This window comes from Crocodylus porosus, unplaced genomic scaffold, assembly GCF_001723895.1.
Source record: "Crocodylus porosus isolate Cpor-Errol unplaced genomic scaffold, CroPor_comp1, whole genome shotgun sequence".
Classification (NCBI taxonomy): domain Eukaryota; kingdom Metazoa; phylum Chordata; order Crocodylia; family Crocodylidae; genus Crocodylus; species Crocodylus porosus.
Window position 1 is genome coordinate 81,638,783 of NW_017728931.1, and position 27,163 is coordinate 81,665,945.

The window sequence follows — 27,163 nt, forward strand, 5'->3', positions numbered from 1 at the left end:
GACAGAGACATCTCTTAGTTTTGAGATTACATTAAATCCTAAAGACTGTAATTATATGCATGTTGAGTTAAGTACACGGTGGGGGGTTGGGGTTATTTATTGTTTCTCTCTTTGAAATCTGCAACTGTACTGAAAGTGTAGAATTCATTTTCTTTTAATTTGTATCATCTTTTATTAGTGTTTCTGCTTCCAGTATTGGTGAAAAATTGCCTTGGTTGTGATTTATTTCATTATATTTCAAAAAATAGTGGTCCTTTATGAATCATTCTGACAGAAGAGATACTAGGATGAATTCTCAGTAATATTTCTGAAAGAAAGCGTGCCTTTTTGCTTTATTTCCTTCCATGAAAGGAAACCAAGAACATGCTGCAATATTGTGGATTTAAATCAGGTGTGGTGCTATACCTCAAATAGTTTATGAACTGTATCTGTATAGATTTTTCTCCCAAGTTATCAAATAGTTGAGATTATATTTATAATTGCCTTTTTAAAAAGACAATTTAATGGAACTGGTAAATTTGTTGTTTTCGTAGCCAATGTAGTCTTGAAGGCTCAGATCGAGCGAAAACATTTACTCTTCTATCTGTAGATTATAATTCCCTTAAGCCGCCAATTAATTTTTAAGCAAAAGTTTTGTAGTTGTGAAAACCTTGATCAGGACAGATGAACCATGTATTTTACAGTAAATGAAACGAGTTTAGGAGTGAAGATCTGAGTTTTACTAGCTTACATCCAAGGTTGACTGAGGACAGTTCCTTCCATTTCCTTCCACAAATATGTCTTAGGGTTTGGGGGGGGGGGTTGTTTTTGTTTTTTTGCAGTAAAAATCATGCTTTTACTGAAAGGGGGGATTTTAATCCTCACCAATTATTCATGCCTGTTGGAAAGATTTAACATTTCTGTGAACCTGTTATACAGCATGGTTTAGAAGGGTATAGTATATGAACTGGTTATTTTCTGTTTGTGGCATGCACAAGAAGACTGATATTATGTAAAAGAGGTGTACATTTTCTAAAATCTAATTTTGCACATAATTTTATAAACTGTATTCACAAGACTAGGTTATATTTTGTTTTTAATGAATTGAACTGTGAGACAGGATCTGCATGTGTTATTCAGATCTGAAAATGCTATAGCAAAAAGACACTTGATCTCCCATAATAACTTTAACACTTGACTTGAAAACAAATCCTCTTTTATGCAATGAAACCATTTGAAAACATAAACCTGTCTTATGTCCTAATATGTACACAGCCTGGAAAACTGAAGGATTTTAACTAAAACAGACCCAACTTAATATATTCACAGAGTTCTTTGTTGTCTGACAATAAATTTTAAGGACACTCATTTTTAAAAGTAAAACCATTGGGTTGTGTTTATGGATGCTGCAACATGTTAAATATAAGCAATATATCCTATATACAATTAAAATACTCCAACTTTATCAAACCAAAACATTTTGGTTTGGTAGGTTCTTTTCAGTATTTTCAAATATAATTTTTCAATTGTTCATTTTTGCAGGAATTTTTAAAAATGTTGGTTTTTGTCAAAGTCTTCACAGCGAGTGCTATTTTGTACTACATCTTCATGTCATGTCTAGCACATTTATACTCTGATTTTAATGGGGCCTTTGAGTTCTTTAGCTAAGCATAATAAACCTACATTTAAAATTCACTTTTAAACTTCTGGTGACAATCTGCCACCATTACAATTCATTCATCCTTTGGGTAATATTTGATAGATCACTAAACTATTTTAGCAAGCAAGGTTGCAGACTCCTCTTAGTCTTACTATTTGTATATTTTACAAGTGGGTAGATAGCGATGTTAAATGTTATGATATTGCAGGTATCTACAGTGTAATTTTAGTAAGTGACAATGCAAAATATGATAAGTGAAATTAGATACACAGTGACATGCAAAATATGTACAATCTATCTGAATGAGTGAAGATGTGTGACGCTGAAACCAAGTATCTTTTAATCACTGGGAACTTCTGAGGGTGTGAATGTGAGGGGAAAGATCAAGGTCTAGGAAGTAAATTTTGTTCCTAAGTAATTCAGTGTCGTTCTGGACATACACCATTGCTTTAGCTTTTTTTTTTTTAGCATTTTTAATAATTGACTAATGAGCTGTGGCCTGAGTTCCCAATCCTGTAATATGGTGCCTGTGAGCAGACCAGTGTAACTACACAGAACCCCCATGAAATCTGTCTCTGCACCTGTGGGGCCTTATAATAGACATTTACTAGTTGTTTGTAAATTTGTGTTTGTAAATTTTTGTTAGTTGGTTGAAAATCAAATACTGAACTAGTAGAAAGCAAAGTACTTCTTTTTATATGGAAGTCAAAGAAATATTTTAACATGTTTCCCTTCAGCATTTCCAGTAGAAGCAAAACAATTAAGCACCCTTGAATCAAAATATTTTCAGTTTGTTGAGCTGAGTCCAAGTGCTTGGTTTTAGCTTGACTTGATTGATATTAATGTGTGCCCTCAAGCTGCCCCACTGCTTCCCAGGAATTGTAGTTTGAATGCCTCATATCTTTATTCTCCTGTATGGGTAGATGTTCTGACTTGGTTTATATGTCCTGTCATGCACCTTTGATGGCTTGACTAATAATGGAAGTTTGCAGTGCATTGTGGGGGTTGTATTCCAGCCAGGAAACCTTGTGCACAGAGGAGATAAAGAATGTGTGGCACCCAAATTATAGCATTGATATAGCATGTTAGATGGACATTGACTTAAGATCTGTAAAGGCAAGGAAATTAATTGCTTTTGAGGTGGAGCTTGATCAGCATATGAAAAGAATTACATGATATAACTGTCAACAAGAGCAAAGGACTAGACTTGGCTGACCCAGGAGGTCTCTTCCAATCCTGTTTTCCTCTTACACAGAGTTATTTGAACCAAGCAGAAACTAAATATTTCAAATGCATTTTTGTGATATAATTCTGATTACATTTCTTGGCCATTTTTCTGAAACTGCATTTTCTATTCAAATAAACAAACATGTTGACAGAAAATTCTTATTGTCAGCCATTTAGATTCTCTGTTCTCATATTGGAAATTTTATACTGTATAAAAGTTAGGATGTTCTATTCCATTTAAAACAATTACTTGATATTACTCCTATATTTCATGTTTACTTCAAAGAAATTTAACTCATGTTGTCACTGTAAAAGTTTCTCCCCAAAGATGGTTTGGTAAAGTTTAGCTAGAAGATGCCCTGTTAAAGGAAATTCTGTATATAGATGCTGCCTATTTTCTCATGTGAAAATAAGGTGCTTTCATTTTCTGACACACAGTTGATTATTTACCATGGGACTTTAGTTATCAAAGAATGTGTATGTAATGTAATATGTAATATATATAACATATATAGTGCATATATAATATATACTTGTTATAGATAGTGTGTGTGGGTATACATAGTATCTATTGTGAACTCATTGTTGCTTGTGTTCTTTTTCTTACAAGTTTTAAATGACTATAAATAGGCATATTTATGTGCGTGTGTGTGTGTGTACACATGCATTGGTACTCACACGCATATAAATATGTCTATTTATAGTCATTTAAAACTTGTAAGAAAAAGAAGACAAGCAACAATATGAGTTCACAATAGATACTATGAACGCATAGGTCCCAAAGAAATAAAGGTTAACAAAAAGAAAACAAACAAAATCCAGGTTTTTACACGTACAGCAGAGTAAATACTAGAGACAAGTGTTTAATAAGGAAACAAAGTAAATTAGGGAAGTTTCTAATGTGTGTGTTTTACTGATGCATGAAGTAATAAAGCATCATAGTCAACTAGGAGATGGCAAGCACCTTGTTAATACAGTGAATGAGTGCATACACTTGAAATTTCACACACACACACACACACGCGCGCGCACACACACACACACACACACACACACACACACACACACACACACACTGTAGATGTCCATACAGTTTTGCTATGCATTTTCTTAGCTGTTTTATCATTCACTAGGATTCTGATCTTTTTATTCCTGTTTTATTGACTGTAACCAGCCTCTTTTAAAATGAACTTTGGCTCAATTATTAGATTTAAATGATATATATTAGGGAGGTATGAAGCAGGCCATATTCAATTCAGATTCGGCTTCATTCGGGGAGCAGTGATTTGATTAACTGATTTGGATCACTGTTCCGATTCAGTTCGGCCAAATCTGAATCTGAAGATTCGATTTTGATTTGGAGAATCAGCGACTCGGCCATAGACACAACTTTATATATTTTTGCTACATACCTCGAGGTACCAGGCATGGCTCATGAATGCTGAGATGAAGGGGCGGATCGAGCGTCCCATGTGGGGGGCCTGTGTGCTTGGCAGTGGACCTGGAATTGGCAGGGTCCCCCGCGCACTCCGTGGCACTCCCCACACTCCCATGGGATACTCCATCCTCTCCACCATCTCAGTGTTCACAAGCTGCCTGGTACCTTAAGGTACATGGAAAAAAAAACATATAAAGCTGTGTCTATGTCTTTATCATCAGATCTCTCCGAATCAAATCGGACACTTCTGTTTTGATTCGGAGAGATTAATGGGTCTCCTGATTCGATTTGGATTTGGAGATTCAGCCACCAAATTGGGCTGAATCTCTGCTGAATCGAATCAGCAAGCATATCGCAAGCATGGGTAGATCCATGATTGCAGCAAGGGAGATACACCCCTTTGACATTGGTATGCGGACAGTGAAGAGAACTCACTGTGCATGTGCCACACAGCTGAAGGTGTATGGCCACTCCCACCAGAGCTCATTGGCATGTCACCCTGTGATGTTGCAGTCCTTTGGATCCAACCCTAATCTCAATAAAATAGTGCCCAACAACTGGAGTAATACTAGTGAATTTAGCAGCAGAAGTGGAGTACCTTTTGCCAAGTGGTAAAACTCCAATTCAGAGGCACACTTTTATTCAGGAAAGCTCTTAAAAATGAATAGGACATGCTAAATTCCTTCCTGCATCAGGATCTTTGAAAGAATAGAGAAGCAATTTTGGCAATTGCTTTCTTAGAAGAGTGACTTTGATGTCTTACAAAATATGGGAACTTGTGAAAACTCGAGCAATAAGGCCCATAAGTATATAAAGTACAAATTGTGCCAAACTATCCTGAGCGTCTTTCTTGAACAATAATAAAAAAAATAATAGTGGATGAATGGACTATGCAGCAATTGCCATATATCTTCACTTTCATAAAGTAAAATCCTCATGAAATCTTACTTGAGAAATTCAAATTGGTTTGGACGCCAGCTCTGTGACAGGATTGAAAAGCTATCTAAAAAAGCATAAACAAAAGTAATGGTATCGATTTGGATAGAGGTGGCTATTGCAATGCTTCAGAGACTATTTAACATATGCATTTATAATCTACAAGACAAAGTAAAAAGTATAATTAGCTTTTCAGCTCAAGGACAATGTATTTATTTGCTTGTGCAGCCCTTACTTGGCTATATATATATTTATTTTCTTATTATTGCAGTGTTACACATTCAGAATGGAGACTAATGTGCGAGACACTAAAAACACACAGGGCTTGATTTGCTTCTCTGTCAGAACTCTGCTTTTCATCTTCTGCCTTGTGCCCAAAGTATCCCTTCAGCTGTGTCTTCCAGGGTGTGGTGGGCACAAAGAGGCAGAGGCATGGCCTGGTTTCTGTTCACAGGTGCAAATGTTCCCTCCACCAGGAGAGCTGCAGGCACTTTGTGGTGTTTAGCATGGTACACCTGGGTGCTTTATATGATCTAAAGATTGTCAAGTGTAGCTGATGATGAAACGAGTAGACGTGAATTCCAGAAGGTGGTCGCTGAAAATGTCTTATTTCCATCTCTAACGTCAAACTAGGTGTTGCTAGCTCAGTCATCTCAGTTTGGGGCTGACAGAGATATAGTGAACTAGTGAAGAGGTAGAGAGCTGGTGAACTGGGTCCAATGAAATGAAAAGGTGGGAAACATTTGCCTGTGGGATCTGCAGCTATCCCAACATTTACACAGTGTTTCTGTATGCACACTGAACAGGAGGAGTGAAACAGTAGAGTTATTTGGGCAGCTGAACAGTCATTCAGTATATTTTCTTATTTTTGTCAGAGGCATAACTAAAGCCATTGAAATAACTTAGTCCTTTGACAGATCTAAATAAATCAGTATGGATGCTTGATCCGAGGTCTGCTCTCAAATGGAGCTCATTGGCCAACAAAACTAATTTATTCTCTATATGGTAATGCTGGTGGGGACATGAGAAAAGGAAATTTCAGATTCCTGGCATTGCCAGGTATGTTTAGGCACCATCTTTTCAAGAACCTTTTCTTTAAAAAAAGGGGAAATGGGACATGATGGCAAGAGGCGAGATTATTGATACTGAGATTGTTACTTGAGCAAAGGCACAATAAGTCATGTTGGCAAACTGCTTGCTTAAAAAATTGTAATGATAATCTCCACCCATGATGGATCCCAAACCTCCCTGGTTGAATTCTTCATTCCAGAAAGACAAGGGTCCAAACAATAAATAATATCAAAATGTTTCCTAATTACTTGTTGGACTTCTGTGAATAACAATGCATGGACACCCCAACTCCCTGTCCCCCAAATTTCCATACACAACATCTCCATATCAGAACTACGTTTCAGAGAAAGCCTCTTCAAATCTCCAAACCCATGTTCACCAGATTGCCCACTACTTAGGATAGGAGGTCAACACCTATCTAGATCTAATGAAAATGAAACCTAACTGTTTGGCTGGGCTTTTTCATGTCTGTTGGCTGAAATTTACTAACATTAATAAAATACAACTGAAACATATGAATTAGAACATGTTTATTGACCCATTCTTCCTTTTACCTCCCTCCCTCCACCCAAACCTGGTTCTTCTTCCATCCCTTAACTCTCATTGTAGCAAACATGCATCCTAGCACTAGCTGATCAAATACAGTGTAGCCTTTATTAAGGCTGCCAGGAAATACCCTCACTAATTTTGAAACAGAAGGAAATAAATGGGTCAGGAAGTATCTGAAGGCAATGCTAAATGTGTTCCCAAAGTGGAGGAGAAGGAATGATAGAGGGATAATTGTCTGATGATTATTGTCAAGTGAACCATTTGTCAATTGGGCACAGTTTTACCTTTAAATTTGTGCTATAAGTTCATAGAACCGGTATGGTGTGTTGTCCATTAGGACATTTTTGATTGGTCTTCTAGGGTTGGATGAAGCTGTCATTTAAGCACCATGTTCAACTTATTTTGTGAATGAAATGCCAAAGGGAGGTCAGTTTGAGGTGTGACTAGAGATAGGTATGTAGAATTCCTGATGAAATGGAGCAATACCGTATGGTATATAAAATGTTGTAAGGTTTAGGTAGATTTAGTTACAAGATAAATATTGAAATGCACTAAAAGCTGTTCTCTTCCTAGTTCCCCCTTCTTCTTTCTCCCCCATGGCTCTGGAAGGGGAAGAAACCTGACTTGCTATGTATTTTCTGTGCAGCATCATTTTATTTATTTTTTTTGTGATCAAATGCTTCATGGTCCTGCCTACATAACAGTGTATCGTACTCGCGCTTCCTCTCGTTCTCTCTCTCTCTCTCTCTCTCTCTCTCTGGTTCTCTGGTTCCACTGCCTTAATATACTTGTCTGTAATTGTCAAAATGTTTTTCTGATGATAAAATCAAGCAGACACGTGATTTGTTTCTTCCCTACTTTTCTCTAAGGTTAAACCTAATTCCTTTTCAATTAAAATATAGTTTTCACTTTAAAATATTCCCTCCTCCCAACCCTGAACTAGGTTTTCTAGTCTTTTGCTTGCTTATTCAGGGAGAATTGTAAAGGAAATGAGAGATGCAAGGGAGGAAAATATCCCTACGTTTGCTGAAAAGCACGGCCCTTTTCCTGGAACAGAAACCATTGCTCCGTGCACAGTGGGGAAACGTGAGAGACTAGAATGGCTCCGTGTAGTATTATTGTCTGTATATTATACTATTGGATGCTTTGTGGCTTTTAAAGAAATACTGCTTTTAAGCCATTGATCTCATACTGCAGGTGGTGATAGTGGTGGTAGTAGTAGTAGTGAATGACACAGCTTTGCTGGATGACATGAAGCTGATCTCTGCATCAGCCAAGAGGAATTAAGCTTTGTCACTCCCCACTGGGACTACCTTTCTTCTGGTATGTGCGCGAGGAATTCATATGCTTCTGCTGCATCCACCAGAGCAGAGCCTTGAGTATACTTTACCACTGAAGGCAGTAAGCAAGAATGATAGCTGTCTCTTTTAAATGCCGTTGTCAAATTCTGAGGAGACTTGCTAAAGGTAATGTGCTTTCCTTGTTATTCATTCAGTGGCTCTGTTGTAGCATCCATAAACACAGCCTAATGGTTTTACTTTTAAATATGACTTCCCTTACAATTTATTGTCAGACAACAAAGAACTCTGTGAATATATAAAGGTATAGGGTCTGTTTTAGTTGAAATCCTTTAGTGCTCCATGCTGCATGCATATTCAAACATAAGATAGGTTTATGTTTTCAGGTGATTTCATTGCTTAAAGGGGGATTTGTTTTTAAGTCAAGTGCCAAAGTTATTATGGGATATCATTGTTTTGTATTCCTGGTAACTGCTCAGAAGAGTCTTGCATGTGTTACTCTGTGCTGTCTATTATTAAAAGCAGCTGAGAAGGATACCTAGGACCTGTATCAAAGATTATTGGTCTTTTTGTGTTTCCAGTTCTTTTGTGCATTAGCATTTATAACCTTTCAGAGAGTGCCTCTCTGCATATTGAAAATATCTGAGGCAAACAGTATATTGTATGTGATGAAATATATATAGTTTGGGTGTTTTCATGGCTTGGATTATGTTCTTACACTTGGGCAGTTGTTTTTAATTTGTCCATTCTAGAAATATGCATTTTATATTGTCATAAATGTTTGTAGCCTTTAGCTTTCTCTTCCAAAACTTTAAAACACATTCAAATCTTATTCTGAGTTCTGTGTGATTTTTAGCAGCTGTATTTAAACCTTTATGGACAAGAGAGTGTGGCTTTTTTCCCAAATTAGTATATTTTGTCAAGAAGTCCTGTTAATCATTTTTTAAAATTCCAATTAATATTATTCAGAAATGTTTGTACTGTCTTTTTGTAAAAGGTTAGTGCTAGGGGAAAGTTATTTTTATAGTAACTTCTAACATTGAGTCTCGAAATAAATGAGAAGCTTTTGTTTTTAGACTTGTTAATGTGAAACCAGTACTGGTCATGACTTTAGAACTGTAAAAGCATAAATATGTTATTGAAAGTATGTGTATTAACTTAGCTTAAAAATCAGCATAAAAATCAGCATTCCTTGATTAATCAGCAGTTCAGCTCAAAATCAATTATTTTATTTTGCTTGTGTGTGATGGGTCCTAGAACAACAATGTTTTAATTAAAACTACATATTTCATTTTCCTACTCATCATGTTGCAGCATAGGGCCCGTAGAATACATCCAGAATTAAATCTTTTAAAATTATTTATTCATTCATTGATGGGCTCTTACCTCATATCTATTTCTTGTAATGTTTAGTTTTCCTATGTGTGTAGCAAATGCTTAATTTTGGAGGCTTATTATTAATTTCTCAGCTTGAAATTCCATGGGGTTTTTTTTTACAGCTCTGAGTGAAGGGGCTAGCCTTTTTGTCTGATGAGCTCTTTATTTGACAGATTTTGGTACAGTAATTTAGTCTCTCTTAGTGATGAGAGTTGTTGCTCCACTTGAATACAATTTTCTCTGGTATAATCAATATTCTCATACATCATAGCCACCTTAATTCTTTCACACTTCCATTGCAGATAATTCAAGCTGTTTTTTCTCTGAAATAATTGTAACTTCTTTTGTCCCCCCAAGTAAGAACAGGTATGAAACCACTGATCACACACTGTGCGTTATGTTTGTCTACTGTTGCTGTATACATGGAGGGAGAGATGTTCACTAAGCTGCTGCCAATATACAACATTTGATTCTTCCTCTCTTAATCTTTATATCTCCTCATTCCAGTTCAGTGTTCAATATTTCTGGCTGCTTATTTAATAACTACTTTGGTTCAAATTATTGTTCATGAATTATTTTTACAGAAACTTTTTTTTGTTTTTACCCATATAATTCTACTCATTTAAAAAACTGTATTTTCCAGGCAGTAATCTGTATGTTACTTGTAAGGAAAACAATGTAACCATGTTGTGGTTTAAAAGATTTTTTTCAAAGGTGCAGTAAGAGGAAGAGATTGTTTTTGTCTTTTTCGCAAGGGAGAGCACCCATTTCTAATTCCTTTTTTGGTTTGTATTTTTATTTTGCTGGAATCCAAGGCTAAAACCATTATTGTTCAACTAGACATCATAAATTTTGTAACTGAACCTCTGTGCCAACTATTTCATAACAATGAGGACAAGTTGTTAAATTGATCAAACAAGTATAGAACAGTTGTTCAGCCATGAATTGATGGATGCAGTGTTCCCTACAGGAAAAAGAGAATGAAGACTGTCAGGCAAATTAAGCTCTTCAGTGTCTTTGTAGAGCTCCTTGGCTTGGAGAAGAAGCAGGTTTGAGCACCTAAGGGCAGAATTTGGGTCTGCTTTTGTGTTTGTGGGTCTTTTGTTGCTAGCATTTCACCCTTGTCTTATCATTTTTTAACAAGACTTTGTTCTAACAGCGCAATTCTTAGGATTCCCTGCCTCTAATTTTGTATGTCGACCATCCATTACAGACTGGTCAACATGATCAAAATGTCAAGGAAGGAGGATTTTTTTTTATTTCACCTATCTGGTCATAGGATGAAAATGACTCTTCTGTTTGTAGTCAGCTGTCCACTCCTTCCTTACTCTCATGGTTTCTCTTACGTTGTTACTCTTTGCCACTGGATTGTCCATTTTCTTGGCCTGACATCACAGCTTTGCAAGTTGTTTCCTTTCTGTAAATGATTTGCTCTGGCTTGTCTCTGTTAGTGTCCCTTCTATCCCAATTCTGTTTTTCTCTGAAGACCCAAAAGCTTATTTCTTAGTCCTCTTTGCTCTTTTTGCCTTTACCCTGATGTAGTAAAAATGTGTGTGTGTGATGCACTTGATTGCTATATCACACATTAATAAATGTTGCATATATGTTTCTTGGATATAAAAGCATGAAAAGCACTGCTTTCACATTGTTTTGTCAGTTTTTGCTGTCTGATCTCATGACAGTCCGCTATGCAAAAACATATATACAATTTCTGTATAAGATGCATATATTTTAGTTCTGCTTGAGATTTTTTTTGTTACACACTTAAGTTCTAATCTTAACTTCATAGCTAGCACTTCTGTGCTGCTGAGTCTCAATTGTACGTATTGTTTGGCTCATTTAATGTTTCCTGTTTGCCTTGATAAAGTATACTTAATCTCTTCTTCTTTGGGTTAAGTATTTTAGAGTGATAATTTTTCACAGACTAACTAGAGAATCTCCAAATCTCCAATCTCCAGCTTTTCATATTTGTCACTTAACCAGTTAGGGGATTATGAGACAATAATATGTATAGCCATTTCCCTTCTACCTATACTTCGTGTTAACTCTTTGATAAAGCACAAGTCAGAGTTTTGCCTTTTCAAGAGTATATAAAGAAGCATTACACAGAGTTAAGCCTCAGGGTTATTGTGTGTGTGTAAAGAACTGAATGTAGATGTTAACATCATTTCCCAGTGAGCTTCAAGGAGAAAATGCCATGCAATTTCTTTATAAACAAACACTAAGTATGCACACTGTAAACACTGTAAGTAGCATTTGGAACACTAATGAATAACTCTTTAGATAAGAGCTTCCTGCTGTTGTTATTAACGTACGTATGTGTTAGCGGACGCATCTAAACATGATCCTCTGTGATCTTTCCTCAAAGAGAATTTCTCAGTCTTCGCATTGTGGCCCTTTTATGTAGCATGTGTCCTCTGGACTTTGCAGGCCCTGAGAAGGATGGCAGCAGGGCTTTGGTTCTTTTTACAGAATCAGTTGGGTTGAAAGGGGCTTCCAGAGTCGGCTAGTCAAATCCCAAGCACCTCAGTGCCATGTTAGCCGGTAAAAGTATTCCACCTCTTGGGTTAGGAATCATTTGATCTTCTCTCAGTTGTTAGTGAGTAGGTGCAGGTTCAGAGACCCATCCCTCACAGAAGATGCAGTTCTTTATTCTGCATCATTCAGCTGTTGAGGCCACCACTCTTGAGTTGATTCCTATGTTCGTAAACTTCCTTTTCCCTCCTACCAGACTACTTACCCTCAATGAAAGCTTCCTATACAGCTTCAGAAGCAGCTACTTAACATCTCTTTCTTTTTTGGGGGGCTGTCTCTGAGGCCACCTGGTAGAGTTAATTTGATTTATTTTATTAGACAGCCCCAGTCACAAAACTTGCCTGTCCCACACTCTGGCTAAGTATAGACAGTCAAAAAGCCTGAGGCAAAATTGATCCAACCTTTGCAGGTTTCTCTAAGCTGTGCAGATTGGATCTTGAGTACATGTAACACACTTCTACCCTTGTGTTGGGGGAAGTAGGCGAGTGCCTGCACTGGCCTGGCTAGAAGGGGGGTGGGGGGCGTTCATGCACACCAACGAGCCATCCCTGATTGACTGTCAGGCGCATGCCCCCAACCTCCTGCTGTCGCCCTCTCTTGCGCAGAGTCCTAGGCTTCCAGAGCTGGTAGAGGGGCTGGTGGGGGACCAAAGCCACCCAGGCTGTGGCCCCCTGCCCACCTGGGGTCTGCATAGTATGGGGAGGCCTGCTGGGTGGTGGGGCCTTTTCTCCCACAGCCCACCATTCCTCCCCCTGTAGCCCACCTGGGTGATTGCCCCAGCCCTGCCCCTGTGCCAAACCTGGCCTCTGGCATGGGGGCTTGGCTGGAGCGCTTGCCCATGTGGACTGCAGGGGGAGGAATGCTGGAATCCCGGAGCAGTCCCCACTGCAGGGCCCTCTTGTGTTGTGTAGCCCCCAGCTGGGGTGCGGGGCAGAGCCAGGGGTCTCCGTTGGCCCTGTTGCCAACTCCCAGACTCCCCACCGGGAGGGGCTTTGCTCTGTGACAGGCCAGGGGCAGGGCTGGCTGAGCTTGGCTGGAGCAGACAGTGGAGCAGAGGCTAGCCTTCCTGCCCTGCGAGGGAGGTTGGTGGGAGTTGCAAAGCATCCTGGGATGCTGGGGGACTGTGGGGTAATTTGAGTTGAGAGGAGATCTGGAACAGAATTTCCATAGATCGGTTTAACCTCAATCAGTTAAATGTGATACTACATCCCTCCACACCTACCTTAAACCAGTTTCAGCCATTTTGAACATGGTCTGTGTACACTGAACTTCTGTTCTGTTACAGCTTTAAACCAGTTTCCGATCACTTATATCGGTTTATGTGTAACTTCTGTCCTTAGCTTATATGTGTGCAGAGCCAGATTCTTCAAACTGAAATCTGTGTCTTCTCAGTGCGTCTTTTCTTTCCTTTGGACTTAGAAATCAAATGCTGCTGGGTAAAGCATGAGGGATGTACCACTGCAGTCTCCAACCTTGGTGTCCTCTTTGGATGTAAACACTACTTCTCCTTCTATCTTTCATCTGCAAATAAGTATACAAGATGTTTATCTTGTTGTATCCATGCTTAAATCCTCAACCATGTCTTCATCCCCTTTTCTCTTAATTAATGCAGTTCCTTTCCTTGGCTTACATGAGCTATAAGCACTCCATTTTCACATAATGATGTCTCTGCTTTCTCGCGCTGAAACAGCGTTCTGGTTGTATCACCAATAAGCTCTTCTTGAACATTTCTCTTGTTTCCCCATTCAGTCCAGGCTCCAGTTCAAAGTTAATTAGGCACCATGTTTTTACAACCCACTAGTCTTTCCTTACAAGTCTTTACAAAGGTTGTTCCCCTGCTGTTTGCTTTGGTCCTTTCTCACATGTAAATAGCTCATTCTGTTCCCTTCACCTTGCTTCATGTGGTGAAACTGCTACTGTATCTACAGGAGCTGGCACCTGGAACAGCCATCTTCAGACTGTCCTTTGTACCACTCAACATGCAAAGGGCAAATGTAGGACATAGCATATGGCAAAAGTCCAGAAAGGTGGGTGAGGACACGCACAAATTATTCCTTGTGATAAAAAAATACTGTTGGGTTAATTTCCTTAATGTAAATAATAATGTCTACAACTTAATTTGTTTTATTCTTTATTTCTGATGTAATTAATTTCAATAATAAAAATGAGGGGACCCCATTTTTAAAAAATAAAACCCCGTATTTTTGCCATAAATAAATATTAGAGCTATAAAGCAATGAATTCTGTTTAATTTTATATTGCATTCAGTGACACAGCGTTTATGAAAGGTGTTACCAAATAAAGTATATTATAGCACACTGGTTCTGAAGTTTACTTTTGGTGTATATTAGGGCTTCTAAAAATAATTAAGGGAAAGTTTCCATTTTCTGGCCCACTAAGTTTCTTGCAGGGCTCCTTTTGATTGCTAGTTTCTCTAATAATAGTTAAGAATGTTGAAGAAACACAAAATGTCACACAGAGAAGCAGCAGTTACTAGAGCTGGGAGGCGTGGGAGTTTCTGATTTAATCATCACTTTTCATTCATGCATAAATCTCTGCAACTTTTATAACTTTTTGACTGAAATTTTGCAGACTCCATCTATATCTAGCAGTAATTTTTAGAAGAATGTTTGAGTGAGAATTGTTGAGGAGTTTTGCACAAACTAATTTCCCCAAATGTACAGCTGCTGAGCTCTGCAGCACAGGAGTTCCCACTGGTTGACCTCTTAATAGGATGGCCATTGTTCCTGTTTTAAAACCCTGCGTCCCCTGTCCCTTCCTGAATGAGGAACGGATTGGAAGAAGTCCTCGTTTTTCAGTTTCGTGGTGGAACTGCATTGTCCTCGCAATTCTGTTGGATGTGTCTAGCGGTAAGGCAGTGCACAGCCAGGAGGAGCACGGTTCTGAGGCACCGATGGAGGGAGGGAGAGAGGTGGAGGATTGCAGAGGCTTGTTGCTCTGCGCCTGCGCAAGGGCCAAGGCACTGCTGTGTGCCTGAGCTCCCTGCCTGGGCTGGGCATGTGCAGGTGGGCCCAGGCCCTGGGGTAGCTGAGCTGCCAGGGCCGAGCAGTTGTTGTGCACACACACACCCCTGTGCTGCCTCAGCATGAGGCAATGGCTTTGAGAGCGGGCAGGTGGAGCATTGCATTTGTACCTGCTGGAATGCCAGTGGGATTGGGAAGAGGCTCTTGTCACCATCTCTGCACCCACAGAGCAGCCTGCTGAGTCCCTGGGGTGACTTGCTGCACAGGGAGGGGAGTTTTGGGCAGAGGGGACTCTAGACTCTCGGGCGACTGGGCCAGCTCGTTAAGCCATTATTTCTCCTCCAGGACGGGAGAGCCTGTCTGTCTCGTGGGGAAGGAAGAGAAGGTCCTGCTGGGCAGCTGGCTGCACTGCTACAGGCATCCAATGCTCACCAACCCTGCTCAGCCCAGCTCTGACTAGAATGTGGCCAAGGAAGGTTCACAGGTCCCCAGTGTCTGTGCTGAATGCCGATGGGGGGTGGGATGGGGTCCCTGTGCAGTGCGTGCCCCTGGCTCCAGAGCGTGGAGCTGGGCTGGATTGAGACCAGATCCCAGGGGGAGGAGAGGGTGCCTGAGCCTTGCACCTACTATGCCATGTTCTCTCAAGGCTGGACTCTCTGGAGAGAATGGCAGAGCTGTGGGATATGTGAAGCCACGAGGCAGGGGGAGTTTTCTTATTGTATTTTACTTGCTGGTTTTTTTATTGTTTTTGCTTATTTTGTTTTATGGGTATAGTATGAAAATGAATACACATTATAATAATTACTTGTTATTAAACTGGTATTCATGAACACAGTTACTGCTGTCTGCATTCAGTGTCATTAAAAGTGCAAAACAAAAGAATTAATATTTGCAGTAAGCCAAAGCCAGTGCCATTTTCCCAGTCTTTTTGTGGTGGCCCCACACCGTGCTGTTGATTGGCCAGTCGGCCTGATCGCCCCACCCCTCACAGCTGATTAGCTGAGGAGGAGGCAACCCTGCTCTTCACTGCTGGTTGGCTGAGTGGGGCGGTGTTCAAGAAGATGTTCTGTATTCTGGGGATGCATCAATGGCCACCCTACCTCTTGAAGCAGGTCGATCAGGTCATTGGAGTAGTTAGTGTCTAGCCAGAAACTTCCAGAATACAGAGTTTAGATGGACTGTTGCCACTTTGTTGCAAGCTCACAGAGCTTTGAAGCTCAGGGAAAAAGGCTCTTTTTTATTTTATTATTCCTCATTTTGTTTCTTTTTAAAAGCTTAGCAAATTTCATGTGCGGCACATCCACCAAATTGAAAGGTTGCAGACTGGATTCCATTAACTGGTAATAAAGTTTAGGGTCCTCCTATAAAACCACAATCCAAAAAACTGCATTAAGGACCTGAATCAGCTCTCATTGAAGTTAATGGAAAGACTGCTATAGACGTTGCTGAGAGTTGGTTTGGGCTCAAAGGCAATGATAACGTTGCACAAATGACTGTTCAAAAAATAGGAAATTTCCCACTGAGCTAACAAAGTACAGCTGTAATTCCTTTCTCTTCTACAAATGCCTGTTCTTTAATTACCTGAAGAATAAATATAATATTTCTCATAATGGGATACAATATTTTTCTTACTCTCACATGCATTTCTAGTGCACCTTCCAATAATTTTTGCTGTTTTGTGTGTACCAGGGTCCATGAAAGTCATTTATGTCGAATGTACATGGTAAACCATAATTATGCAATATACTATAACAGCAACAGTAAGTTTATATATGCAATGCAGAGCAATAATGGAAACTTGCTGATATATGTATGCTACCAAAGTTTAAAGCTAAATTGCCTTTGTAGTTAACTGTGCCATCCCCTGAACATTGTTAGGTAGGTTCCACTGTAATTTTGTGCTTAGCCCTGATAGTGTTGCATTCTGACTAACTACCACTTTTTCTGAAATGGCTCAGATGATGATTGGGCTTCAGTGGGTTGTGACATGTACAGTATATGGTTATTTACAAAATTATTCAGATGCATTTCTTCACAGTCAAACCCAGAAACAAAGCAAATCTACCCCACGGGCATATGTCACCTCTACAGCATGTGCACCCTTTCAACTAATGTAGAGTTTTTCTCTTGCTGTCATGGTCCACCTACTTTGAGATGAGGCTCACACAAAAGGTGGAGTGGGGAGCTCCTGTTTATAGGATGGTTCGGTGCTTATGCAGTGCACACTGTCTTTTTTAAAAGCAAAAATATAACTCGCCGTAGGGTAAGATTTGAGTATGATAAGGACAGCTCTTCAGTTCTGTCATTAGCATAACCAGAATGACTAGTTCCTAAAATTAACTGTTGCATGCCCTAAAGAGCCAACAGGCATTGGAGGATACCTTTCAATAGCCCAAGCCATGATTATTTTGTTTTAGCTGACTCCATGGTTTAATCTCTTGGTTGCAGTCCTGCATTCATTTGCTTGCGCTCGCTCTCTCTCCCTCGCTCTCACTCTCTTCCTCAAAACTATACTATATTTCTTCAAATGTAAGACAATCCAATTTTTGTGAATTTAAGAAACAATAAAATAACAAATAAAGACACATTTGTGCACACATGACATTTTTCCTTTTTTTGTTCTATTTATTCTTTTTACACAAAAGTAAGATGTGAGCCATTTTAGAAGAAATATTTTATTTAAAAAAGTGTAGCCTGTTTTCAAAGGTAGATAGTACAAACAATCTTTTAAAGCAAGCTATAACTGAAGAGTGCATACAGGAAATACAGACCCTGGCAATGCTCTTAGAAAACATGGGTTTCTGTTGGAACAATAGGATTATTATTAAATACCTCTCATTAAATTATTGCAGTGTTTCAAAGACCAGGTGCTTTATCTTGGGGCTGTTTATGATGCTTGCCTAGACAGAGACCGAGTCTGCTAGCCAGATTAAATGATACCCTTGCCAATGTGTCCTGACAGAGCCACATCTTTTGTAATTTCAACCAAATAAAACACCTGTGTAATCTTAATGTAATAGGACTGTGTGACGCTTCTGTCCCTGATTTGACTTGGTGGAGATTCGGCCTGATTTGGTGGCCGAATCTCCAAATCCAAATTGAATCAAGAGACCCTTTAATCTCTCCAAATCAAATTGGAACCCTCTGAATCGATTCAAAGAGATTTGGAAAGATTCAGACACAGCTTTAAATGTTTTTTTTACATACCTCAAGGTACCAGGTGGCTCATGAATGCTGCAATGCTGGGGCAGATGAAGCGTCCCACAGGAGTGCGGAGGGTTCCCAGCACGCTCAGCAGCAGGCCTGGAAGTGGACCAGAAATACTTCTGGTCCACTTCTGGGTCTGGCAGGAAGCATGCTGGTAGCCACACACCCCTTGCACTCTTGGCTTGGCAACTGGTGCCTCCTGGGTCTGGGGGGGCATCCAGGGTCCCCCCATAGCTGATCACCAAGTTGGGGGACCCACCTCAGCAGACCTGGAAATGGACCAGAACTACTTCTGGTCCACTTCTGGGTTTGCTGTTGACCACTTGGGGGCCCCTTCCATGCTCCTGTGGGACGCTCCATCCACCCCAGCATCGCAGCGTTCACAAGCCACACCTGGTACCTCGAGGTATGTAGAAAAAACATTTAAAGATCTGTCTATGGCTAAATCACTGAGTCTCCTAATCAGTATCAAATCATCAGATTTGGATTCAGCCGAATCAAATCAGGGACAGTGATCTGAATCAACGAATCAAATCACTGTCCCCGATTTGGGCTGAATCCGAATCAAATACGACCCATTTTGCACACCCCTATAACGCATCTATTCAAGAGTTGCCCTCAGCACCAGTTTGTTCTCTGCTCCATTATAGTTCTGTCTCTCTTTGCTTTCTTTACTCTGTGTTGTCCTGCTATATTTTTTCTCCCTGTTCATTTCGCTTCTCCCCTCGTCTGTGCGGTTATTTTTTCAAATAATATGCTTTTCTTTCTAAATTTTTCCCATCAGTCTTTTTTCCTTCCTTTGGAACTTTGTTTCCTTCAGTCAGCCCTATGCTCATTCTCATTCCTATTCGCTTTAGAAGTTCTGACAGTCACCTGTTAGCCAGAAGGGTAAGCCTTTCAGACGAAGATGAATGTAAAAGAGTGGACTGTTGATTATTTAGCCAAACTTCTATGTGAGAAACAAACCTTACTACCTTGCCCCAAGCTACCTGGAAAAAGATGATCTCTCCCATATAAAGGTAAGTAATCTATCTTGTAGGATGATTTTGCGATGAGGAATACCATTGGGATGTATCGAGCATCTTTTAACAACCCTTGGCTGCAGCAGGACATTGGCTGCCGTGGTCCCTCTGCTTTATGTGTAGCAAGTTATGATGTAATGTCTTTTCTCACACTTGAATGTGTAGCTTTTAAGAGGTTAGGCAATAATATGGTTGGGATTGGGATGATCCTGCCTCAGGCAGGGGGTTGGACTAAATGACCTTTTGAGGTCCCCTCCAGCCTTACTACTCTTTAACTCCATGACTCTATTTTAGGATTTTAGAGGAGCACTGCAAAAGTAATACAGGAACAAGACAAGCTCAACTAATTCCTTTCACTCATTGCCTATATAGGAATATGAATGTCCTCCAAGTCTCTGGTCTGCAAAGGTGAAATTAATACTGTATATTAAATTGTATGTTTGGATTTTATCCCATGAAACACACCAGGGCATAAATGTTGGGCTCATGAATGCAGCTGCCTTCCTTAAAGTATGGATTGGCATTGATTTCTCCTGGAGGTTCTGTGAAATAGTTCTCTCAAGTTTAAAGTTTGGGACTTTAAATTCCACTGGTGCTACTTAAGCCATCTGTCCTTAAACATATGCCAAGATAATATTAACAAGACTGCTCCCAATGATGGTGAGTCACTGTATTAAGGAGGCAGGGTTTCCATAAAATTTAGTTTAAAAATCTTCAAAAAGTATAAAGCGATAATGGTAGCAAAGGATTTGGGACAGTTGAGGAAAGTATATTGGAACCTTCGTCCAGATGTTCTTTTGTTCCTGACCATCAACTTATATTGACTGTAACAGCAGCCAAACTATCAATATGTAAGAAATCTCAAATATAAATTTTGAAGTACAGGCCTTTTATTTTTTGTAGGTTGTTTACTGAAAAAAAGAAGAGAGGCAGAAGCTAGTCTAAATTAAAAATAAAGCTGAGTCTGAGGTTTACTATGGAAGGCAAGAATGATTCTGGAAAAAACAGTATTCAAAATTTATCATGTGCAGTGAATTCTGAATATAGACCCCAATATAGCTAGAAGAGGACCCAAGCTGCAGTTTCAGTTGCACATATACTTTGTTGAGTTTTGATATTTAGGGTGTAGTTAGGGCCCATTTATATGGGGGTTTTTGCAATAGTTTTTTGGGTTTTGCATTTTCAGGAGCTCTCTGTATGGTTTCTTAAATGCAGGTATTAAGGGTAGACATTTCTCGACCTGACCTGTATTTCTGATGCCTTTTTGTAGTTGGAATGACGCATAAACCTATTAAGGAGAAAGCAAAGGGCTGTGGTAAAACTTTGAAGCCTCATTTACAGCTGATACCTTGGAACTGCTATGCAGAATTAAATCAGCTGTCTATCCAGTCTGGTAGGTAGCTTTTCCTTCAACAGTTGCTGATAGCAAATGCTGCAGAAAAAGATTCAAGGAAGTCTATAGGAGACAGAAAAACCTATCAGTCAGAGCAGTTTCTGCATAATCCTTCTCCATTTGTGCTTGGCTTATGCATGTGGCAAGATTTTTATCCCTTTTCCCATGGCCTCAGCGATATCAAGTTGCCATTTGTAATTTCCACCGACTAATGTTATTAAAACAAAAATCACTGGTCGTTTCTAGAAAGCCCTTTTGGTTTTGGTAAGAACTCAACCCATTCCTGGTCCACGAGACCAGGAAATGACAAACATTGCCTATCTTGGAAACACTGCTTAGGGCAAGGATGTCAGCCATATGGCCTGTGGAGGTGAGTTTTCCAGCCTGCAGGACTTTTCCCCACAACTGCCAGCAGCAAAGTAGTAAGTGCAGCTGCCTTTCAACCCCTGTTACAGTGGTTGCCTGTGCCAGTGTGGACGTGGCTAGCAGCCAAGGGGTGCAGGGGTGAATGTTATGGTGTTTTTGATTGCCACTGGCAATAACCGAGAGCTGCGGTGTTCTCTTCCTGCATGCTGGCTGCACTGATTCTCTGGCTCTGGCAGCTTCAGCAATGGGAGTTAACTCCTTGGCTGCCGGTGCGGACATAGTGGGACCAGCAGCCATGGCAAAAAGCCTTGCAGGCTGGATCTGTTAGTGGAACATCTGGTTCACAAAAAGCCCCATGGTCTAGATCCATGGTTTTCAACTTTTTTCATTTGCAGACCCCTAAAAATTTTCAAATGGAGGTACAGTTCCCTTTGAATTGTAAGTGTGGGTATTCACATACTTTTGATTTATCATAGTTACCATTTGTGGACCCCTTAAGTATAGTCTGTGGATCCCCAGGGATCTGCAGACCACAGGTTGAAAACCACTGTCAAGATCTAGCCCACTAACTTTTGGATTTGACACCTCCATCTTAAGTTATGTCTAGGCTGCATTCCTAGCATGCCCTAAGAAGGGTGGTCTCAAGCATTCCTTCTTATCAACTCTCACTTACACATGCCAAATCCAGAAATGGGCCAGTGAAGCTGCCCTGAGGCATCCTCTGCTGATGCTCAGACTGAGATTTTGAGAATTGCCACAGTGCAGCAGGTTTATTGCTGCATTTCTGGGTTTCTTGAATGTATGTGGGAGCAGAAATTTAGGTTGTGCTCGAGAACAACCCTCCTAAGATGCACCAGGAACATGGTGTAGAGTGGATGTACTTTTCTGTTCTGTGACCTTGTTTCTAGAGATAACACTACTTTAAGAAGTGCATCTCAAAGAGATAATGATACCACACAAAGCTGAAAAAGTGCTGTTATCGCTGTTTCTTTGGCAAGAAGATAGACACAGAGGCCACATCCAGACGAGTGTGGCCGTGCAGTATGTAGTGCTGCACACCTGTCTGTGGTCCCACACACCACACATTTAGGCATTTCCTGTGCTGCTACCTTTCAACATGGTTTTGGTTTTCCGGTGGGGTTTGACCCCTGAAAATCCAGGGGCCAAAAAAAACCATGCAAAAAAAAGGAGCCTGGCCACACTCCGGCTGCTGACCAGGTTCCAAGCTGGAGGAGTGATGTGGCTGCAACTTCCCTGGCCCTCAGGCCCCCAGGTAAGGCTGCTGGGGCCAGCAACTGTGTACCATGCCAGAGAGCGCATGGCATGGGCGTTCCCCAGGGACAACTGGCAGCAGCACAGTGTCCCACTGCTACCTGTCCCCAGGGAACCAAACATCTGCACTCATCTGGATGTGGCCAGAGCGCCCAAGGACATTCACCCACTCATGATTAGAACTCACGTGTCCTGACTCTTATCCTTGTGTTAATCATTAGAAATGACTCTAAGCATGACAATGACTAGGGTAGATTATAGCAAATAATATAATAAGCACCCTGGATTTTTCTTCTATCTTCACCTTTTCATTTGCACTTTAAAATGCCTTCAGCTTGAAATAGCCAGTGTAAGAAAGCTTTGAAATGGGCATTCTCAGCTTTGCAACAGCTGAAGGAAAGGGAAACTGATTATTTTTTCTTATGAAAACGTTTCTTCTGTAATTGCTACTTAGGGTTTCCAGCACTGCATGTGTGAAGAACAAAAGAAGCAGATTTATTATATTTAATGAGAATAAGTAGTTTGAAACATTGTCTTTTGTTCAAAAGAACCCTTTGATCATATTGTTTTAAAAAGTAATAAAGGAAGGAAAATGGTTTTGTTTTCCACGTTAAATTGACCATAGTTCACAAGCACAGGCAACATTTTTAACCGATGATATAGTCAAGAATTGCTAACTGCATATTAATAGGACAGGGCATTTTAGATTGCAGTGATACACTACTCAATCGGTATGAAAGTTTGACAGACAGAGAGAACTGCTTATTATGTCAGGCACACAATATTCCAAAGCAGATGGCTGATATATTCCCATAAGTGAAAATATAATTTGAGAACATTAGTTCAGAACAGCATAGAATAGCATGTTTTCATCCTGATACACACAGTGGTCATGGCACTACCATCAACCTTATGCAACTTAGGTTTCTTGCTGTGTGTCTTGTATGACATTGGATAAGTCCCAGAAGTCCTTAAATATCTTTGTGGAACTTGCCTTGGTTACAATCTGTAAAATAAAAATAACTGTGCTTCCCTTCTTCAGGAAGGGTTTGGGTAACTTTAGTCAAGAAATGGTGGTGATTGTTGGCGATACCCAGAAAAATCAGACCTGAAAAGGAATGTATTGCATTTGAAAGCTTCTCTAAGCCTATCCCAACCATGCAGTTGATTCAATAAAGTTACTACCCACAGAAAACCTTGCCTCTTGCATCTTTTAAAGAGTTGTTTAAAGAGCTGGCAACTGATTAATTCTTTTTTTAACTGTTTCATCCAATAGGAAACATGTATATCAAATTAAATCAGGATGAATGGTTTAAAACCAGATCTTTTGAAAATATTAGGAAAGGAAGGATCACTAAGGCTATTGAATTCAGTCCCCTGTTATCGCTGGTAACTACAGGATATACTCTTTCTTAAAATTCAACCTCCATCTTAAAACTGGAATAGGATTTTTATCCCTATTATTATTATTGAAGGAAGGGTGTTTCAGAACCTCAGTGTTCTGATAGCAAGGAAAATTCTTCTAATTTTCAGCCTAAATGTATCCACCTTTATGCTGAATGTTTAGAAAGTTTCAACCCAAAGAGGAGAAAAAATACAGGTGTTTTGATCATAAGGAAACAGATGTTTATTATGCAGCTTCTGTGATCATCCCTTGGCTGATGTGTCTCCTTATTACTGCAGTTGGGAGTTACATGTGCATTACAAACGGAGACCTTCTACAGAGTATTTTGAAATAATCAAAATAGCTTAAAAGGGGACTGGTTACAACAAATACAAATGCAAGCTATATTGCAGCATTTCTGGAAAAAATGTTCTGGGAAATATACTATCCTGTGTAGGCATAATCTGTTTATTTCAGCTGATCCGTTTAGTGTCAAGAATAAAAATGAATCTGCTCGTATGACTGAATGATCATGTTGTGATGGTAGATGTCATCAAGAAAATATAATTCAGGTCTGCAGTACTTCTCAAAGAAACATTAACTATTCCGATCAAGCAGGATGTGATGATCTTCTGAAAATAACCATGTTTGGTTAGAGAAACCACTTTATACATTTGTTTTTCCGTTTAAAATGAGTGTGAGAAGTTACTGAAAAGGTTGACTTCTATGGTTTTACTACAAATCTAATGTGCAGAGAATCACGTAATTGCTCTCAGTTCTTTGCAGGCCATTTGCTACTTCTTGCCACATTGAGAAGCATGAGTTAATGTAATGTATCATTTTCTACTCTGTGCCAATTAATGAAATAAGTCTTTGAGTACTTCTAGTGATCCAAAGGTGATTGCTCCAGGGAAACAATTAGTATTTTTGCCTACTCATATGGTTAAAGTTAAGCTTTTGTGTGCGTCTTCAGGCCCAGTGCCTTAATAGTCATGTTGTGGTGGCATCCACCACAGGTACAAGGCCTTCTGCTGGACAAAAAATGTAAGGTAATACTGTTCATGCTTTAGAGGGTTAATATCCAGAGAGACAAGAAAGACTAACAATATTAGACAAGATAATATGCATATAAAATGCTAAGTTAATATTTGGTGCTAAGAGCAGTAAAAGGAAAATTACAAGGCAAAAAATTTTGAACCTATAGTTAAGGGTGAAACAAAATATCACATGCCAAAAATAAGCAAAGAGCCATACAAACAAAAATTACAATGCACTTTTCAAAAATTGCAGGAGAAAGAGAATTGGGAATATAGGCTGCTTACAGACCTTTAAACCCCCCCCAAAACTGCACTGTACTGGAAAGAAGCAGTGTGTTACTTTGATCTGACTCTGCAGCGTCTGTATAGATTAGATGCTTCAGCAGGGCTTTTTGGTGCTTTCGTTTAATACCTAATAGCTGACTGAATCAGTTAAAAGTGCCAAAAAAGTTCCACTAAAGTGTCCAGTCTATACACGCAGTGGGCAATCTGGGTCTAACTAACGCGCTGTCTCTTCTGGGCATGAGTTGGGCTCAGTCTGGGGACATGCCAAATTTAAAATAAAGCGCCATTTTTTGGATTTTTTTAATGTCTGTAAGAAGCCTTCACATTTAACTTTCATTTTGCTAAGCAAAACTAAATACATCAGAACTCAGAGTTTTTGAAAAAAAAATGTTTTAAACATAGTTTGAACATGTTTTAAAAATCTGCAGAATTATCTGGCAGTGCCCCATTGGTGTCAGCATTTTAGCACTGGAGCTATGTAAGACATCGTCTTTTTCTCCTCTGCACTGTGCAGCTTCTGAGCCAGTGTCCTGCAGAAGCAAATGAAGGCTTTCTGTTCTCAGGAAACTTTTCAGCTTTCTCTGTCTAGGAACACAGTTCCTTCTTCCCTCTTTTTCCCAGTCTGTTAGTTGGACAAAGCAGCTAGGCTAGTACCAATAGGAAGTCCTACAGTGTGACTTCTACTTCTCATGCGCTAGTACTGCTGATGAATAACAGCTGCTTTATGTTGGCTGACAGCTGCATAAGAACCTCAACCCCAGGGGAATCAAGTTGAGGCTGCAGTGCATCCCAGTATTTCCCTTTATCCAATTTAACAGGAAACCTCCATCCAGGAAACCTTAATATCCTGTTAAATGTCCTCATCGCCAGGGTCTTCAGCTCTTCGCAGGTTGTGTGATAATCTCAGGACTCTGTACAAGTGGAGTCATCAGGCACCTGACTAGACCTCAGGTATACACCAGGGTTAGGCAATGTTTTTTGGCTGAAGTGCCAAAAAACCCCACAACATCTACCTTGGAAGTTGTCAGAGTGCCAGCATGCCAGAAAAACAAAACGGGGGGGCAGAGTGGGAGGTACATGGCAGCACGCACTGCATATTAGTATAGTATACTATTGTCATATGCAAAGAAAATAAGGTTTTTAAAATACTTGAGAAGCTTCATTTAAAATTGAATTAAAATGCAGATCTTAGCAGTTTAGTATGATCCTTGCCCTTGCTTTTCCTTGATGAGTTTTCCAATGTCTGGCTCGTATTTGGATGCTTTAAGCTGCACACAGGCTTCTGAGTGATCAGTTATCAGTTGTTAACATTGTTAACGCTGTACACTATGATCCAGAGGATCAACAATTGCCTACTAGATATCTGTCAACCTAAGCAGTCCTTATTTTGCTGAGACTTGGGTTGTGGATTTGGACATAATAAGTAAGAACAACAGTGAGAAACCCAAGCTACCTATTGTTCTTATTTTCCTAACAGACTGGGTGACTGTGACAAAGGCCATAAGTAAGCTGTGTAAGTGAAATAGCTGAGTGGTCTTTGAACACAACTCTTTAGAGATGAATGGCAGTTCACTTTTTTCATTTTTGCTATATTTACTGTGAAAATAAGGTATTATATAATTGGTTGCATCAAGAATGAAGTAGAAAAGGACATCAAGAATGAAGAGGAAAAGGAAAAGCTGGTTTGCTAGTACAGGCATACCTCGGAGATATTGCAGGTTCAGTTCCAGACCACCGCAATAAAGTGAATATCGCACTAAAGCGAGTCACACGAATTTTTTGGTTTCCCAGTGCATATAAAAGTTAAGTTTACACTATACTGTAGTCTGTTAAGTGTGCAATAGCATTATGTCTAAAAAAAAAAATGTACATACCTTAATTAAAAAATACTTTATTTCTAAAAAAATAAACCATCATCTGAGCCTTCAGCAAGTCGTAATCTTTTTGCATTCACAGCTTGGCTAACTGTTTGGTGCAAGAGGCCTAGCTTTCGGCCTGTCTCGGCTTTCGACATGCCTTCCTCACTAAGCTTAATCATTTCTAGCTTTTGATTTAAAGTGAGAGACGTGCCACTCTTCCTTTCACTTGAACACTTAGAGGCCATTGTAGGGTTATTAATTGGCCTAATTTCAATATTGTTGTG

General features: G+C 39.7%; 1 protein-coding gene across 10 annotated transcripts in view; it reads left to right on the plus strand.

Moving 5' to 3' along the window:
• Window positions 1-27,163, plus strand: part of GRIP1 (glutamate receptor interacting protein 1) — a 579,208-nt gene that overhangs the window by 300,447 nt on the left and 251,598 nt on the right. Inside the window, exon 1 of one of the 10 annotated variants that reach the window (XM_019543265.1) lies at window positions 8,100-8,326. The exons of the other annotated variants lie outside the window; for them this stretch is intronic. Within the exon in view, the coding sequence (XP_019398810.1) occupies window positions 8,272-8,326 (55 nt within the window). The 5' untranslated portion in view covers window positions 8,100-8,271. Of the gene's footprint in view, window positions 1-8,099; window positions 8,327-27,163 lie in introns of those variants that run through there. 10 annotated transcript variants of the gene reach the window in all.